This window comes from Ambystoma mexicanum, chromosome 14, assembly GCF_040938575.1.
Source record: "Ambystoma mexicanum isolate Mex_15411 chromosome 14, UKY_AmexF1_1, whole genome shotgun sequence".
In the NCBI taxonomy this organism is placed as follows: domain Eukaryota; kingdom Metazoa; phylum Chordata; class Amphibia; order Caudata; family Ambystomatidae; genus Ambystoma; species Ambystoma mexicanum.
The window spans coordinates 598,829,302-598,847,105 of NC_090940.1; the positions used below are offsets into that span (position 1 = coordinate 598,829,302).

At 45.6% G+C, this 17,804-nt stretch overlaps 1 protein-coding gene across 9 annotated transcripts in view; it reads left to right on the forward strand.

Annotated features, from left to right (window-relative positions):
- Window positions 1-17,804, forward strand: part of UNC79 (unc-79 homolog, NALCN channel complex subunit) — a 538,994-nt gene that overhangs the window by 313,151 nt on the left and 208,039 nt on the right. For all 9 annotated transcript variants that reach the window (XM_069637971.1, XM_069637972.1, XM_069637973.1 and 6 more), the window contains 2 exons: window positions 10,326-10,475; window positions 14,811-16,025. In XM_069637971.1, the coding sequence (XP_069494072.1) occupies window positions 10,326-10,475; window positions 14,811-16,025 (1,365 nt within the window). The remainder of the gene's footprint in view (window positions 1-10,325; window positions 10,476-14,810; window positions 16,026-17,804) is intronic.

The window sequence follows — 17,804 nt, forward strand, 5'->3', positions numbered from 1 at the left end:
CTGTGCAACTACTGTAGAGCATGGGTATTTGATTACAGTTCGTACATAGGACCCCTGCTTGAGGCGTTAAGGGAAGCTAATAAAGGGGAGAAAAAGCTGGGGTGGACGATGGAAATGAAAGAGGCTTTTGATGAATTGAAAGATGCAATATCAACTGCTCCGGTACTGGCATCCCCAGACTATGAGCGACAATTTTTTATATTTTCACATTGCGACTCAGCAGTAATGAAAGCAGTGTTGGCTCAAAAAACAAGCATGGGCTACAAACCAGTAGCATTTTACAGCGGCCACTTAGATCCTGTGATGTTAGGTCACTTCCCTTGCGAACAAGGTCTCGCCGCAGCTGCTTTTGCGGTGGAAAAAGCATCAGCAATCACCATGGGGTGCCCAACTACACTGTTTGTGGAACATGCACTATTTGCGATATTGAATAAACCTAAATCCACCCTAACCACGCAAAGAGCATCAGGTTATGAGATCATTTTATCCAGAGCTGAACTATCAATTGTTAGATGTAGCACGGTCAACCCTGCAAGGTTCCTAGCAGAAGTAATTGAGGAGGGAGATTATGCCCATGACTGTACGCAAATAACTGAAATGTACTCATGTACTAGAAAGGTTGAAGAAAACGCACTAGAGGGAGGTGAGCTCTTGTTTATTGATGGGTCATCAACTATCGATCAAAGGGATGGTATAAGGAGGACTGGGGCAGCAGTGGTAAAAATGATGGAGGTACCGGTGTGTGTGGCAATGAAATGTGTACAATTACCACAGCATTACTCTGCTCAAGCAGCGGAATTAGTTGCACTGATCTTGGCGTTGAAGGAAAGCTTTGACAAACGGGTGACCATATACTCCGACAGCGCATATGTTACATCCACTGTCCACTCAGGGCTGTCGAAATGGAGAAGAAGAGGGTTTAGGAGAGCTGATGGCACTCCAGTGCAACATGCTCTCTTATTGGCTGAACTAATTGAAGTAATAAATGACCCCCAAGAATTAGCTTTAGTAAAATGCACCGCACACACCAATGGTGAAGACCACGTCTCGAAGGGGAATGCAGCAGCAGACGCACATGCGAAGTATGCTGCATACTTTGGTGAGATATGGAACCCCCCAGAGTCACAGAGAGGGAGAGGGAGGGGAATGGCTAAGGAGATGTTGATAAGAGAAGGGTACACCCATCTCCCAGCCACACAGATTATGGAGCTACAAGCGGCTGCACCAATGGCCGAAAAAGAAATATGGGTAAAAAGAGGATGCACAATGTCACCAACCGACGCACTATGGCGCCAGGGTGGCACTGGAAAGGTTGTAATACCATTGGCACTTTTGAACACCGCCCTGAGCCAACTACATCATCCAGCCCACACAGGCAAGGAAGTAATTGCAGCACGAATTAGGGAAGACTGGTTCTGCCCCGAGTTAAATTCTCATGTGTCAAACTTTATCAGTAATTGTCTCACATGTCAACAGTTTACGGCCGGCCATACTCTAAAGGTGATAAGAGGTACTATACCCCGGCCAGAGGGACCTTTCCGGCATCTCCATATTGACTATGTTGATATGATCAACATATGTCAAGGAAATAGGTATATGATTGTAGTAGTATGCCCATTCTCTAGGTGGATTGAGGCAGGGCCCTGTTCACACCCAGATGCATTTAGAGCAGCTAAATTCCTAGTGAGGGAGGTCTTCCCCAGGTGGGGAGTGTGCGAGGTGTTAAGGTCAGACAATGGCCCACATTTCGCAAACGAAATGTTCCAGCACATCACATCCTTGCTGAACATCAAGCATAAATTTGCATGTGCATACCACCCACAGGCCAACGGTGTATCTGAACGCCTGAATGGCCTATTAAAGGAGGCAATTGCAAAGATACAGCAAACAACAAAGAAGAGTCCTATTTGAGCTAAGGAATAGACCAGGGTCCGACCACCACCTCACCCCTCACGAGGTGGTTACCGGACGTCAAATGCGCCTTCCCCTAACGCCAACATCAAGAGCATTTACCGACCACGAAAGTACAGCGAGTGTTCTTGGTGATGAAATGTACCAATATGTGTCTTCTTTGATTACTAGTGTAGTGTTTGTGTCTCAACAGCTCGAGCGCATACGGGGCGGGTCTAACAGCAATCAACAAGAAGACGCGGATAAAGAACTGGAAAAGGAAAGACTGTGTAAAATTGCTAAAGGTGACCACGTACTACTTCGCAATTTCAACAGGAAATGGAATAGTCCACGATTCACTGGCCCCCATCTGGTAGAGGAGGTATCAACGAGAGCAGTAAAGCTACAGGACAAGTGTGCCTGGAACCACCTACACGATGTAAAGATCTACAAACTCCAGACCCGCCCCAGCGCCACCGACAGGTCCATTGGGAGAACAGCAACAACATCACCAACGGAGGAAGAAAGTTCTACCACAGCCAATGGCCCAAGTGTTCCCATACCCTGTCACTCCCCAGACTCCCCAGAGACAATAACTGAAGAAGAAAGGGGTGATCCCCATACTGCCCACCCCATGGTCACACGCTCAAAGAGTAAAGATACTTCCGCCAGTTGAGCCCCAAACCCCCTGCCCATTGACCCCTACCCCCACTGCAGTAATAACTGAACTGAAGGACATTATCTTGCACACGTACACATGTAAACACGTGAATGCTCTCTTTTCTTTTCTCTCGCACATGCAGGAACTGTGTATTATTGTACTGCTAAGAAAATAGATAACTAACAAATTCACTGCCCAGGAGTAGATGGTTCCCTCAGACGATAACTACCCAGAAGAATTGTCACACCAATTTGTATATGAAATAAAAAGGCCAACGTACCTGAAAAGAAGAAGGGTACGTGTCTACTACACAGCATTCCTCTTGGCCATAGAATACTCAATGCCCCACCTCCACCCATACTTGCCTGTCCTAAGAGATAGATCGCTTAGATTAGCGTGGGAACAGCTCTTCGCCTGGGCACTGAATGACTATTTGATAGGGAGAGCTTAAAAAACAACAACTAACATTTAATAACCAGCATATTGAGAATTTTCAGGCGGGCAACTCTAACGTCGCAAGAATACGCTGCCGGACTGCAGCAAGGTAAGAGCAAAATGCCGGTGAAATTAGCATGTGTAATAAAAATAATAGGGATTTTGATGATCACCGGGTTCTTGGCTGCCTCTGTATGGCAGTACAGCTATGCTATCAATATTATTGCTGTACCCAAACCTAATCCACCCCCATCCCCAGCTGCAACAGGTGTTACGTCAGGTGATACTAGTAAAATTGCGCACAAGCTAAATAGAGTTCAACGCAGCACATACTCAGATAATAAAGGTATTGACAATTATATACAAGATTCAGCACACGTCTCAAACAACATATGGTACCAACACATGACCCGCATTGGTAAGCAGACAACAGAAGACAGCTGCTACGTTTGCTCATTAATACCATACGCCATGAGCGCTTCTCGAACATTTGTTGCCACAGAAATAGATGAAAAGACAGCACGATGCATAATATACTTGGCACTGTTCCAAACGAAAGGAAGATTTCAAGGGACAGTGGTGCATATGGTGTGGAAAACACGAGACTCATACCCATACGAAAACAACTTCCTCAAGACTTATTTGAGTTACCACAAGAGCAGTTTACATGCTGAAGCATTCAGATACATAACAAGTGGTCCTGCAAAAGGGGAAACAAAGAAAGTAACACTGCAGTATTTACCATGTGATTGGTACGCCACTGAAGTTCCTGGTAAACCAGGATGTTGGGAGAGGCCATTGGTGACGATAACAGGGAAGGTGTACCTGGACAACAAATGGGAGATAGGAGTGATTGGCAGCAACATGGTAACAAAAGAGACTATTTCAACTATCGATGCACACAACCACAGATGTTGGACGACTTGGATCAAGTACGTACCCATGCTCACGTGGATAGAGACGGATGAAGACCCAATAACAATACTGCCGCTGACTGCGCCTAAGGTATGCTACCAACATAAAGGAGAGGTGGACGTAGGATACAACACCAACTGTGCAAGCGTGATGGAGTTACCTGAGGGGGGAGCAGGAACAGCAGTGATAATGGACCATTACTGGGCCTGTGGAGAAAAGGCATACCACACACTGCCCCCTCTGTGGAATGGTGTATGCACGATGGTGCACGTCAATGTACCATCACTAGTGGTACCCCAGAAGCATGTGAATGTGGCGAACTTTCCCAAAATGGATGAAGGGGACAAGAGAAAGAAGAGATCTGCACCACCTCAGGAGGAGCCAGGGAACAGGACCAACAGCAATAATACTGTCCTAAATAGAAGGAAAAGACAAGGAGAACCTCTGACAGGAAATTACCTATGGGGAAGGTCGGAAACGGCACTCACTTCAATTCCGCCAGAACACAGACTATTCAGCAGAGCAGCAATGTTCTTCTCCTCAATAATACATCCGGGACTGCAGGCTTACGCAAACGCTAAATGGCTCCAGATAACTAGATGGGAACTAATGATGACCATCAATTCTACAGTAAATGGATTCAACGCAATAAAAGAGGAGCTGCGAGCTATAAGGATGGTAGCACTTCAGAACAGATATGTATTGGACCTCCTCACAGCCATGGAAGGAGGAATCTGCGCAAAGATAGGACAATCATGCTGCACGTTCATTCCTGCCAACGATGCTGAAAACGGTACACTGACAGAAGCAGTTTCACAATTGGCCCAGATGCACTCCAAAATGATGGATGAAAGTAAAGGTGTGAAAAAGGATGAGAGCTGGTTTTCGCTATTATGGTCATGGATGCCATCTTGGCTGTCAGATGGACTGAAAATTATAGTTGGTTGTACTATTTTGGCTGGAGCTACACTGATCATAATAAGATTTTGGAAGGCCCGGAAGGCACGCACCACTGACGAGTTGCTTGAAATGGTCGGTATGCACCCCTTGATGCCAGCAGATGACGGCCAACACACAGGCATAATAATACAAGAGAGAGAGAAATTGCGCAACCAGATCATCACCAACCACCTGGACCCACCATCGGTGAAGATCGAGAACCCAAGAAACCCCAGGAGTTACATAGGGAAATGGGTATACTGTACTCCTGGAGGAACCTGTGAATATATGTATTGGTCATTTGAAGATCATGTTAACCACTATGGACATTTAGGAGGAATAACTAAGATATGGAGAGTAAGAGGAGATAACGAAAAGGATATGTTTGTGGTCGACAAGTCGACCAGAGGGGGGACTGAAGTGGGAGAATGGAAAAACAGGCTCCCGTCCTTCCCCTCTCGTGCCTGGCCTAAAGGATCACGGCCCAGGCACCTGCCACGAGAAGAGTTTGCCCATCTACCAGACGACCAAATACCCTGGTACAGGAACATACGGATGTGTCCATCTGCCTGCCCAGCAGCCTGCCCTGCCCATGCCGACACCTGCGGCACGGATCAACTAGACTAAAACCTACACATCGTTAGAGATGCCATGACGACCTAGCCAACGGTCAGCACACCTGTGCAAATATACACACTGGACACTCCCGCACCAATCTACACGAAGAATATACTCAGTGCTATGACGTAGGCGACAGACATACTCACGGACGTGCATCTTTATTATTTTCCACATAGGCTCTCAAAACGCAGAAACGCAAGACGCATCATGAACTCATCTAAAGAGCTTGCTTACGCTTCTCCTAAACCCAGGTGCCATAATGAGAAATATAACGAAGACACGATACTGGTCATAAGACTATATGATACTATAACCTAAAGCGCCTGTGCACCAAACGGTTCTATCTATACACCAGGCCTAAGTAGGCCGCAAACAAGAGCTTCCATGGACGTTAAAAGAACAAGAGTCAGGTTGCTGATGCTGCAGAATGGACCCGGCGAAGGCAAACAGCCAAGGTCGCAATGTTGCAAACCCACATTCCGAAAGCAGACCATCAAGGGAACAATGTTGCAACCTCGCACGCCGCACACCAACGATAAAATCACACCTGCAAATTAAACCAGGCACACAGTGGAAAAACAATATTAATTGTGCAGAATTCTGCCTCAAACACGGTCCCACCTCACGTGACCAAGCCGAACCTGACAGGATGCCAAGCCCAGGAGGAAGAAGGTGTCTGGATCCCTCGTTACAAGACACAGGCAGATACAATTAAAAGGCTCAATGGACATCTGCGACAGTGGGAGTAGTCGGCCTTCCAGCTCATGAATAAGTCCTCACATTGTCTGCACGTACTCATAGTGAAACATTGTTGCAAATGACAGGTACACCGAGAGCTGGGAACAGCGATGGTCCCAAGCTGGGAAGCTCGCGGGCGCACCAATCAGAACATGGGGCTCTTATCACTGACGCCATTAACATTAACCAATCATCAGGGGTCTTCATGTAACAATTCTCATGTATCTAATTGTAGGGACAACCCAGATATATCACCTGACTAACTCTTGTCCACTAATATTGTTCTCTATACGTATGCTATACTAACCCTACCACTCGAGCAACCAATTAAGAGTGGCGATAGGTTTTTTGCTAACTTTCCAAGGTGACGCAAGTAGCGCGTCATACTAAGGTAAAAAGGGCCTGCGAGCCCCACGATTGTGTGTGTGTCAGGACGGACGCGTACGATCCTTGACCCATCCCTGCCGTTTTTGTCTAATAAACAGCAGAGTCACCTTGCTTCTTGCGTGTTTCTCATACTCTATCTCATCTGGGATATACGGGAGGAGTTGGGGCCTCCCTGCCCGGAGGTCTGCGGACGGCCCGGCCGACCCCGGCAGAATTTCCCCCCCGACAAAACGTAAGACCAGGAAACCAGGCTGAAGAATCCTGCATTGTGTGTCGGAGATACAGAGGGTCCTTCTTTGTAACTAACCAAGGTGGGGAGGAGTAGCAGATGCCGTTATATCGTCCGTGGCTCCAAGAAAAAAGAAGCAACAGAGAACAGCACAGCCGGCGAGTTGGGAAGACCGGTCTGTGTTGAAGTCAAGGTTGCAAGCGGCAACATTGTAAAAAGAGTGCTAGAATGAACATTGTTAAATGCGTGTGATGAAAGATGTGAGTGAAGCTAAATTGCTGGTGAATATTTCAACATTAAAAGGAAAGATATGATACCGTTGACAGTGGTCCAGCACTGTGAATGCGCTCAGTCAAATGACTCTGTATGGTACCCTGATAAAAGAAACAAAAGTAGAAGATTGATGTGAAGTGTAAATTGTGTGAAGTGAATCAAAGTGGTCCTGCGACGGTTAAAGCAAAAACCCATTGCACATTCAAAAGTCTTCGATCTGAGCCCGGACGAGGGGGATCCATGGTCCGAGCCCGAACCCGGGAGACCAAATTGTGAACATTATAGAAAAGGGGTTTGAGCCCAGACGAGGGGGACCCGTGGTCCAAGCCCAAAGGAGGGAGACCAGTCTTGAACTTGTGAAAGAGAAAACCCTGGAAAAGGAAAGGAACTTTTGTCGTGAACTTGTGAAAGTGAAAACCCTGACCAAGCAAAGGAACTTTTGTGTTTTGTTTGCTGCATCAGGCCCTCTGCAATAAGAGACTGTCATTGTGAGAGAGACTTTGGCGGAAGGCCCTGATGCCTAAGTGTTGTACTGTTACCCTGTGGCCAAGAAGCCAGAGTGTGTGTGAAGCCCGCACGTGCTGCCTTGCCCCGTGCTGAAAACGTGGGGATGGGAACCTAACCGCTTAACTATCCTGACTTATCATTTCTTGAACACTTTTCTTTTGCTTACATTGTTATCCCACTCATTTTGTATTTAGAAGTAAAGATTGGGAATTGGTTTATTAGTATAGGCCCTTTTATTTTGACAGTCTCCCCTAGGACTGCATTATTATTATTTGACGGTCATAGCTTGCTGTCATATTTACATTTAGGTTTAGATAGGACTTCTACCAACCCATTGAAGTTCGATAAACACTCTTGAACTGTGGTCACTTGTGTCTGTCTTCACTGTTTGATACCATGCCTTCCTTACACTACGCCCCTCTATCCAACCTGCCTCCTAACACGTCTATTTTGTATTTTGGCGAGACAACCCAAAATTCACGGTAGTCCACCCATCACTAGTCAGACTGCACTTACTTTACTTGGTGCAGGTCCCAGGACAATGAAACTGATTGCTGGACAATCAGCGGTACATGGGGACATCTGCCACCCATGGACATGTCACCTTCAACCCAGTCCTGACATCCTTTGTTGACTAATCCATCCAGAGGTGTGTAAAATCCACCTTTGTGCCATTGGACATTTTAGGAAAAAATATTCCCCGATTTTTGGCAGGTCTACACTGGCGGGCAGTTGAGCCGAGTGGATAAGAGTGAGATTGGCTGTGGTTCAACTCATAGGTCCACCCTTTCTCCTACATATTAATTTCTAATTGTGACTGTCAGGAACTGCTTGATAGTGTCATAGGAAGTGGAGTGACCGCTTCACTTTTAGCACATGCATTCTTGACCTCCTTGCAGCCAATTGGAATAGAGGAATGCAGTCAATAACTAATATTAGCACCCCCGGCGGGTGCGGCAGCCAATCAGGTTGCTCGAAACCCAGGTTGAATCTTCTGATACAAGCCAGGGTTCAGAGCTTCCCTAGTGGTCGCTGCATCCGGGGCTGCTCTTTTGCCGCCTCCCACATACAAATCCGGCCCCCAACCCACGCCTCCCAGACACCCCACCCACCCAAACCAAAACTCCTTACCTTCCACTTAAGGGCTCCTCTGCCCAGGTGGCACGGCTTCCTCTTGAAGCCATGGAAATGAAAGATGGGCTCCGAGCGGAATCCCATCTTCTATTTCCATGGCAACCCTGCCTGACTCTCCCCGGCCGCTGCTCTGAATGAAGCAGCGCAGGTGTATTTTTCTTTTCTAATGCTTTCCAATCCAAATGTTTGGACTTTAGAAGCAGAGAGGAAAACACAAAGTCTCGGGAGGATAGCTCAAGGGCAAAGCAAGATGAGATGGAGCAACACAGGCTGAATCCCCGGGTCCGCGCTTAGAAGCCCCTGGGTATTAAGTGCGTGATAAATAACCAATTACAATTACAAAGCTTTTCTCTGCTTTCTAGAAACAGCATTGCAATGAAATAGGAAGATTTCCTTTCATAAGATACTCGCACTCTGCAAGCTTTTTTTTTACTGCACCTTCAACGTGACTGGCAACATCCAGTTTATTGCACCAAAGTAACAATGCTTTAACTCTTGTACAGAGAACCTGTTTACTTTTATATTTCCCATAAGGCACGCGCATTGTCAAACTTCTCCAGTTCATCGAAGTTTACAATTAAAATGTTTATCTTATGAAAACAATCTTTTTCATTTAAATATTCCAAAATAAAACCACATTTCATTTACAAAGATGCTTTGTGTTTTTTTCGTTACTTACTGTTAATTTAACGTTTTTACACAGTTCCAAAACCTGTCTTGTTGTTATTTCGACGTGCTAATAACCTCATAGACCTCGAAAGGGGTAATTATCGCAAGGGATATATACTCTTCCCCAACTTTAATTTAGGTGCGGGTCATTATCCCCTGATCCCTTGATAATGACCGGCGGATCATTATCCCTTGATAATGACCCGTACCTCGGTTCCTCGCTCCCTCGGTCTGTACAGCCATAATATTGTAGGTTTATTCATGTGAGGCAAGAGTCTATGGGCCTCATTATGACTCTTCCGGTCTGGAAACAAGGGTACCGGTAAGCTCACGGACACCGTTGTTTCTGGACGGCATATTACAGGTCTGCCTGCCGGAGCCGCTATGCCGACAGGTCTGACCTGGCAGACCAGTCATGGAGGCACAGGCACCGTTAGCAATGTTCCGTGTCCCCATTCAGATAGTTGTATGGGACTCTATGGGAATGGGGACTTACATTTTACCGGTGCCTCACTTTCCGGGCTGCCGGAGTTGTAATCTCCCAGTGGCACTGGCAACTAAGGCGCCGGTAAATATTTACGGGTCCGGCGGCAACCAGCCGGTAGCACCGGCAGGGTTACGCCAGACTCCTAATGAGGCCCTATATTTTCATCCTGAATTAGATAGAAACTCGTAATCGCTGTGCACCCCGCTCTAGCTCACACTCACAGAACATACTAAGGTTCATACATATACATTGTGAACATGTCATTAAAATATATATGTTACCCTCTCCCAGTATGCTAAAGTCTATGAAAATGTATTTCCCAGTCTCCCTACGCCCCATACATTGACTAAAATGTATTTTTAATTGACCCCTTGAATGGTAGATATCATGTTGACACTGTTGGTCAAACTCTAAGCGGTGTCTTGACTTTATCCCAACAGAAGAGGACAGCGTGTTTGACGAGTCCGACGTACATGACACTCCCACTGGGGCTGGCAACAAGGAGTCGCAAACGTTCTTCGCAAGACTGAAACGAATAGGCGGCAGCAAAATGGTGAAATACCATCAAGTGGACATGAATGCACAGAGAAGTATGGACTATTGACCTGTAAAGTTCTTTATGTGAATATTGACTTCTATAGGGTCTTTAATGTGTGCTTGTTTCCCTACCAAATGCCACTCCCATAATGATGGATACAATTCCTATTTCATGAAGGTGGCTCATTGATGATGCGAGGTAGCTGAGATTTGCTGTGCTGCATCTTCCAAGGCCACCGTCTCTTATTGGCTGCCTCGGTACTCCGTAAGCGCATTTCAAGACTGCCCATTGGATCATGACGTGCATGTTCTAAATTCACACATAGCTTCTAAGAGGTCACCACACTAGAAGCATGACTACTTATGGGTTGGGCTATACACAGCAAAAGAGGGGGTGCAAACAGTTAAGCCCACTCAGTTGAAGTAGCATTTCACATTCCTCCTCTCTCTGGTACAGAGTTACCGCAAGTGGCCCCCCCAAAAAGTGACTTGCCGGCCACCAATTCCAAAGATCGGTGAAATGTGAAAGTTCGATGGACATTTGGGAGCAAACCGGCCACCTCACCTCCTACGCACCCTATGTTTCTCTCACTGCCCCCTTCGTCCACTGGCTCCTCATACCATCCATCCCAAGAACTGTACAATGGAAATAGAAAAAAGGTTTAACATGGCCTGATATCCTGTGTGGGCCTACCCCACTAAGGGGCGTGGGGAGGTTGTTTTTTGTTTTGATTGTTATTCATTTCAGGAACAGGAGTGTCACTGACAAAATGACTCACAATAGCGCATTTACAGATAACAAAGGAATTCCTTGATAAAAAAGGGTGCTTGTGCTAAAATGAGAATTAGAGGTGTGCAAGTTTGTGACGGTGTAAAGAAAGGGTAACATCAACCAAGGTTGCAAGTGTTGCCAACTAAATTGTAGTACTGTACTAATATACCAAATTACACTATTACGTATGACTGGAGCGAGTGTTGTCATGAGGTAGGAACTACGTTGTAGTATGTGGGGGAGGTGGCTTCCTCTTTACCCAGTTGGTGATGTTAAGCCAAGCTTTAAATAGATCGACAGTCCGGCATCTGCTTTGTTGACGATGAGCATCGGGTTCCAATAGAGCGGGGTGAGTAGGGAGAAGGAGCAAGAAGAGGCGTTAGGGGCGTGTGACAGTGAGGTTGTGTGCAGAGGAGCAGAGAGAACGAGATGGTGAGTAGACAGAGATACAGACAGCCAGTAACTGAGACGCAAGACCGCTGATAGCTTGGTAGACCAGGAGAAGGAACTGGAAAAGGGCACAGTTATGCGTAGAGCAAGCAAGGTGTTGGTGGGTAGAGGAGGATCAGCGTAGATTCTAGAGAATTTGGTGACAAACCTTGAGGACTTTATCTCGAGAGAGGAAGGAGTAGAGAGGAAGGCCAAGGAGTAGGCATGAGCAGTTTGCCGAGTATGAAGATGGAGAATAGAATTTTCGAAGAGTAGTCACTAAGACGTGACTCATTTTCCAAACACTGTGAAGGCTCCTATTAGCAGCAGAGGCAGTGGTAGTGATGAATGATTGTAGTCAGAGGTTCCTATCAAAGAGGACCCAAGGTCACGAGCCTTGGGCAAGAATGATAGAAGGTCCGGAAGGAAGGTGGGGAGAGTAGGCATGGCATCGGAAGTCGGGTCAATAGTGACTTCTGTTCATAAATAGTTCAGTATGAAGCAGCCGAGAGCCATCCAGTGTGGCAGGTGTCAATCCGTTTTTGCGTTGGCTGGGGGGAAGGAAGAAAAAGAGAAAAAGATGTGAGCGTTGCCAGAAAAGTGATAGTGAAAGCCAAAGGACGAGATAAGCCTACCTAGGGTGCAAAGCGTAGGCCCAAGGACTGGTCCTTGGGGGGAGCCGACAGGGAAAGGGGTGGGATCAGAGGGATGCGAGGTCCAGGAGATTTTAAAGGAGCAACATTCCAGGTAGAAGACAATCCAGACTAGAGCAGATTTGAGAAATTGGGGCCTTTTATGGGGTACCGTTCAAATAGCAGCACCAGAGCTCTAACGATTGACCCGTGGGTGAACCCTGGACTTTTCTGGACCAATCTCCTGAAAATTTGGAAGGCTTGGAGGACATCAAGCATCTCTAAATTTTGGTGGTTTGACTTATCCCTTAATCTCGTTCACCCAGCCCTACAAACAAGACTGATTTTATACCCGTTGGGCCAATCCGATGCACGTCTTATACTCCGTGCAAAACGTGCCCTAGGCAACTGCCTAGAATCGCATAGCTGTAGAACTTGTCCTGCACAGCACATAGAGATGTTATTTGCAGGCCACATGGACCATGGCAACACATCCCAATGCTGTTGTGCGCGATAATTATCAATTGTTTTTGATGCTGTATAAAAATGGGTTTCCAGCTGTGCTGGTCGATTCTCCCCAACAACATTTGTATAGCACTATCTACACCCTTGCAAGTCTCCTTGTGTTTTCAGTCTCTAATTTGTAAGATTATTTTAGTCCTTCCTAGTGAATAAAATACTGCAGTCTTTACATCTGTTCTGACACCTTTGTCTGTATTTTTCAAAATGTATCAGTGTTTCATTTTAGAATGTGGCAAAACCGAGTGGGGGATTCTGAACATGGTCCAATCAAGACTGCATACAGTGAAATTACTTTTCCCTTATTTATATTTTGGGGCATGTTAAAAGAACCTTAAATAAGTAAATTATTCTTCTGTCAATTTGATGGAGTATTGCATTTACTTTTTGGATATGTAGTCACATTTTCTAGTCCTAATATATACGCTGACTTGGTTTTCCATTTTTGTACCCATGACCGACCCTTCCTGCGATATGGCAATCTGCTAAAATATTACAGAAGTTCGTGGCACTTTGCTTCCACATTCATAACACACACTAGACATAGCTCACAATATTATATAACCGCAAAACACTCTTCCCACTGAATTGTGACACCTTGCCTGATGTGAGTAAAATTAGGACCCGTATTCACGTTCATCCAGGGTTGTCCAACTCCAGGCCTCGAGGGCCAGATCCATGTCTGTTTTTCAGGATACGTCTCATTAATATTCATGTGATGAATTTGCATACCATTATTCTAAATGTATGCACATTTTTCCTCATGAATATTAATGAGGGCTATCCTGAAATCCCGCTAGGATCCCGGTCCTCGAGGCCAGAAGTTGGACAACCCTGAATGCTATTTAACAAAGTCAGTTTAGGGCATGCCCATTTTGGGCAAATGTAAGAACGCATTGTAATTCCTTACCAGCGATTTAGTCCTCAAAGTCTTATTGGACACCGAACCCGGAGACCATTATGTACCCCATGACATGGCTGTTCAAGAAACCTTAACAGGCAATACTGTTTGGATATTGTATTAATCAATCACAGATTCAGGATACTTATTTTCCCAGCTTTTACTTCTGTTTTATATTTTAATTCCACATTATCCAGATTGAAAAAAAACAATATTTCAAGGCTTACTAAACAGGGTTCTCTGTTCTAGTTCTGCCTTCTGTACTTAGTTAGCTTGTTTGGGTTGCTGAATATGCAGTAAAATAGGAGTCAGAATTAAATACTCCTCAAAGCTTATACCAAATATAGAAAATTATTTTGTGACAATGGCCCTCATTATACGTTTGGAGGTGCGGGAAGAAACTGGTTGCAATTCCGTTACTGCCACTTTTTTGGACAGTAATGGAATTACTGCTGGTTTTTCCCACATCGCCGAACTACAAGTTTGACCTTAAAGTAGAGTATTTTCCTGCAGCATCATGCTGCAGGCAAACCAGCCACTTTGAGGCCAAATATCAGAGGAATTATCGCGGCAGAAATACCACTCGATGTATTTCCCCTGAAATCCCTAGGGAGTCCTATGGACTTCAGAATTAAGGATGAACACCGCCCTTCCACCCCGTGTAATGGCGTAGTAAACCCAGAGGGCCAAGTAGCGGTAACAGTAAATGCGTTTGGCAGCAATTCAGCTGATTTAAAGGCAAATTACCACCAAACACAACAAAGGCTATGCTGTACAATATTATGTTATGTTAATGTGCTTTTATATTGCACCAAATCACCATCATCGAAGTTTCAAAGTGCCGCAGCGCTCATCAACCCACCAAATAACAAAATCTATCCAGGTCATGCAGATGGCCCAAAATTTATGAATTTCTTACGTATCCATCATGAATCGCCTGAAATTAAACTCTGTTTTAATATTGGTTGGGATGATGAGCCCGGTCATGAGCCAAAAGGCTCTAAAAATCTCAACCATAGGGTCACCCAGTACCAAAATAAATAACTAGCAATAAATGAACAACCGAAGAAAATAGGAAAAACACCTGTTTGGTTGTGTCTGACTTTATATAAATGTTCTTTATCTCTCCTAATAGGTGAAATTGAACTGGCTGAAAATAGAGAAAGTGGGGCTTTGCAAGACAGTATTCTACGCTGCGTTCGAGAAGAGACCATCCAGAAAAAAAGGCTGCGATCCTTAAAACAAAAATCCCTTGACATTGGGAATTCAGACTCCCTGCTGTTTAGCTTAGATGAGCATCGCAGAAAGTCCTGCATCGACCGTTGTGACCTTATTCACCCCACCACAGCGACCTATTCCGCCAATCGACAAAATGACTATGGCCGTTCCAGGCAGAACTCTACCAACAAAGTTGAGCACACAGAAATACATGTGACCCCACCCACAAGAGATCATTTTCAGGAGATCAGGAGGCCAGTGATACCAGAAGTCAGGCTTAGCTGTATGGAAACATTTGAGGTCAAAATTGATTCTCCAGTGAAGCCTTCTACTCATCGGGAGGATGTGGATCTAATTGACTTATCCTCCGATTCAACTTCGGGACCTGAAAAGCAGTCAATTCTCTCAACGTCAGATAGTGATTCTTTAGTTTTTGAGCCACTGCCTCCTCTCAGAATAGTGGAAAGTGACGATGAAGACTTTGATGTCATCAGTCAACTGAACGATGGAATATCAGTCAAAATGATCATTTCCTCTCCATCAAGTCCCATAAGTGCCTCAGCGTTGAGCTTAAGCTTGATTCCCCTTGTACATGTAAGCATTGAGGATTGCTCCAAAGACTTCTCGTCCAAGGATCTGAGCCATAACCAAGTATCGCGAAAGGAAGACGTTTCTTTCCCTACTCCTGAAAACCAAACAGACTTGGAAGAACTAGCCAAACCAGAGGAGATCCAAGACATGCCCAGTGGGAGCCCATTAACACTGAAGCAAAAGAGAGATCAGTTGCGAAAGTCGAATGCCCTTCATGATACGTCCATTGACGATGACTGTGAGTTAGAGGAAGCCAAGACCCCCGATGAAGAGGGTTCAGATGCCGAGGTTAAAGCTGCTCAACCCGAAGTGCCTGAGGATTCTGAAAACCAAACAGACAGCGAGAAGCCGGATCCTGGCATGGAATCAGATACAGAACAAAATGTGGAACAGAAGGAAGAAGCCGAAGAGTCAGAGTTTAAGATCCAAATTGTTCCCAGGCAGCGGAAACAGAGAAAGATTGCTGTCAGTGCCATACAAAGAGAATACCTTGACATAACGTTCAACATTCTAGACAAACTGGGAGAGCAGAAAGCAGCCGGTAAGTTTGAATGAAAGGGATAGTCTACTGGTTGGGTACTTATTAATCAAGTTCAAAAGTCCACTAAATGTGGGCATTGGTTGTGGCTTCTAATGCCTTAAAATAATAGGTTGCCAATGGACTGTTCATGCAACGGCTATTATCTGGCTACACATGTTTCACAAATCTATGTGATCTCTGCGCCGCCCATAACTGCGCAGATGAAAATGTCGACGCCAATTACGGTGCGGTGATCAGTTAGATCACTTTATATGTGTCCCCTGGCCCATATTCCCTTACCCGACCCCCTGCCCCACTTACCTTTGCAGCACATACTTCTGTGTGCACTGCTGACTCCCCGCTATCTCTGCGGCGTCGGTTCCTCCCAGATACATAGGTCGGAGCTGATGCTGCAGGGTGCTTTTTTGTTGTTGTATTTTCTTGTCCCTTGCAGTCCCTGGCTCACATTACTGCACCCAAGGAGAGGGGGACACCCCCGCAACCTCCGCTTTGCTTGGGTGCAGTAATGGGAGTCAGTATTTTGTGCGCCCCCCAAAGTCGCAGTGACTGCGGTGGTGCACAAATGAGGCCGACATTTTAGTACAGTTCGTGTTTGACCTGAGCTCCGCCATGCCCTGATTGGTTAGGTAGCAGTTTGAGCTCAGAGTCATTGGATGATGTTGAAAGGTAAGCACATATGTCTTGACATATTCCTTTTTTGCCCTCAGAGGGGTAGTACGCTGGCAAGGGTAGTAAAAATATTTTCAGAGTTACTAGACATGTTTGGGGGATTGCTAGAAAATGCATGTTCCTAGATGCTGGACTTTACAATGCCACACAGATGCAAGAAAAATCAAGGGGAAAGTACAAAATCTAAAAAATGTAATAAGAAACACAAAATGGATACCGGCTTTTATGCACTCATCTGAACTGATTTCCTGCATGGGGCGGGATGCTCAGCTGGAAAACCACTCTGTGCAGGGAATCTGATGGTGTGTTCACTCACATCACAATTTTGATGTGGACGGAGAAGTGTGGACACAACCTGCTTTACAGTGCTTGCCAACAGCGAGCCGGATCCATATGGTGACTCTGTAATGGACATAATAAAAATGCTTGGAAACAGCCTGCATGGCACTACTGGTAGGACGGTTCCCCTTCTTTCCCCAGAGGCAGCAAATGAGGCTGGGGGCAATCCCCACGGATGGATTGTTGGCAATGAACACTTCCTGTAGACACAGTGCCAAATATGTGAGGATCACATGGTTCAGGGCAACAGAAAACGACTTACCCGAATTATGATGCGTCGACCACAATAACCACAACACCATTACACTCTGTCATGCATGTTAAGTTACTCGTTTCGTGCTTAACACAGCCACAAGGCTATTGCTAAGCCCAGTATGGGGAAGATCAGGTTGAAGGGTGTGAAAGGGATGGTGTTAGGAAGCGATTCAAATAAAGACAAAGCTAGCTGTACTTTCAGTAGTCTTGCGTGCTTGCAAAACATGTAATAGCACACTTGCCAAGGGAAATCAAGTAGATCCTGTGCAGTCTGCCAATGCCAACCCTTCAGAAGCAGGCCCAGTTATTCAGAGGGCGTGCGTCTCACACGAAGCTCCCACCAGCGAGTAGATACAAGGCTCCACCAAAAATAATCTCCACTTACCGTTTTCGTTGCCCTTTTCCAAACCTTTTCAGGAGTGCCTGTCTTTCATGTACTTTCATATCATTCCAAAACCACCAGCCCACTAATTGAATCATTCAACAGGGCCGGCTTCTCGCCCATGTATTACCTGA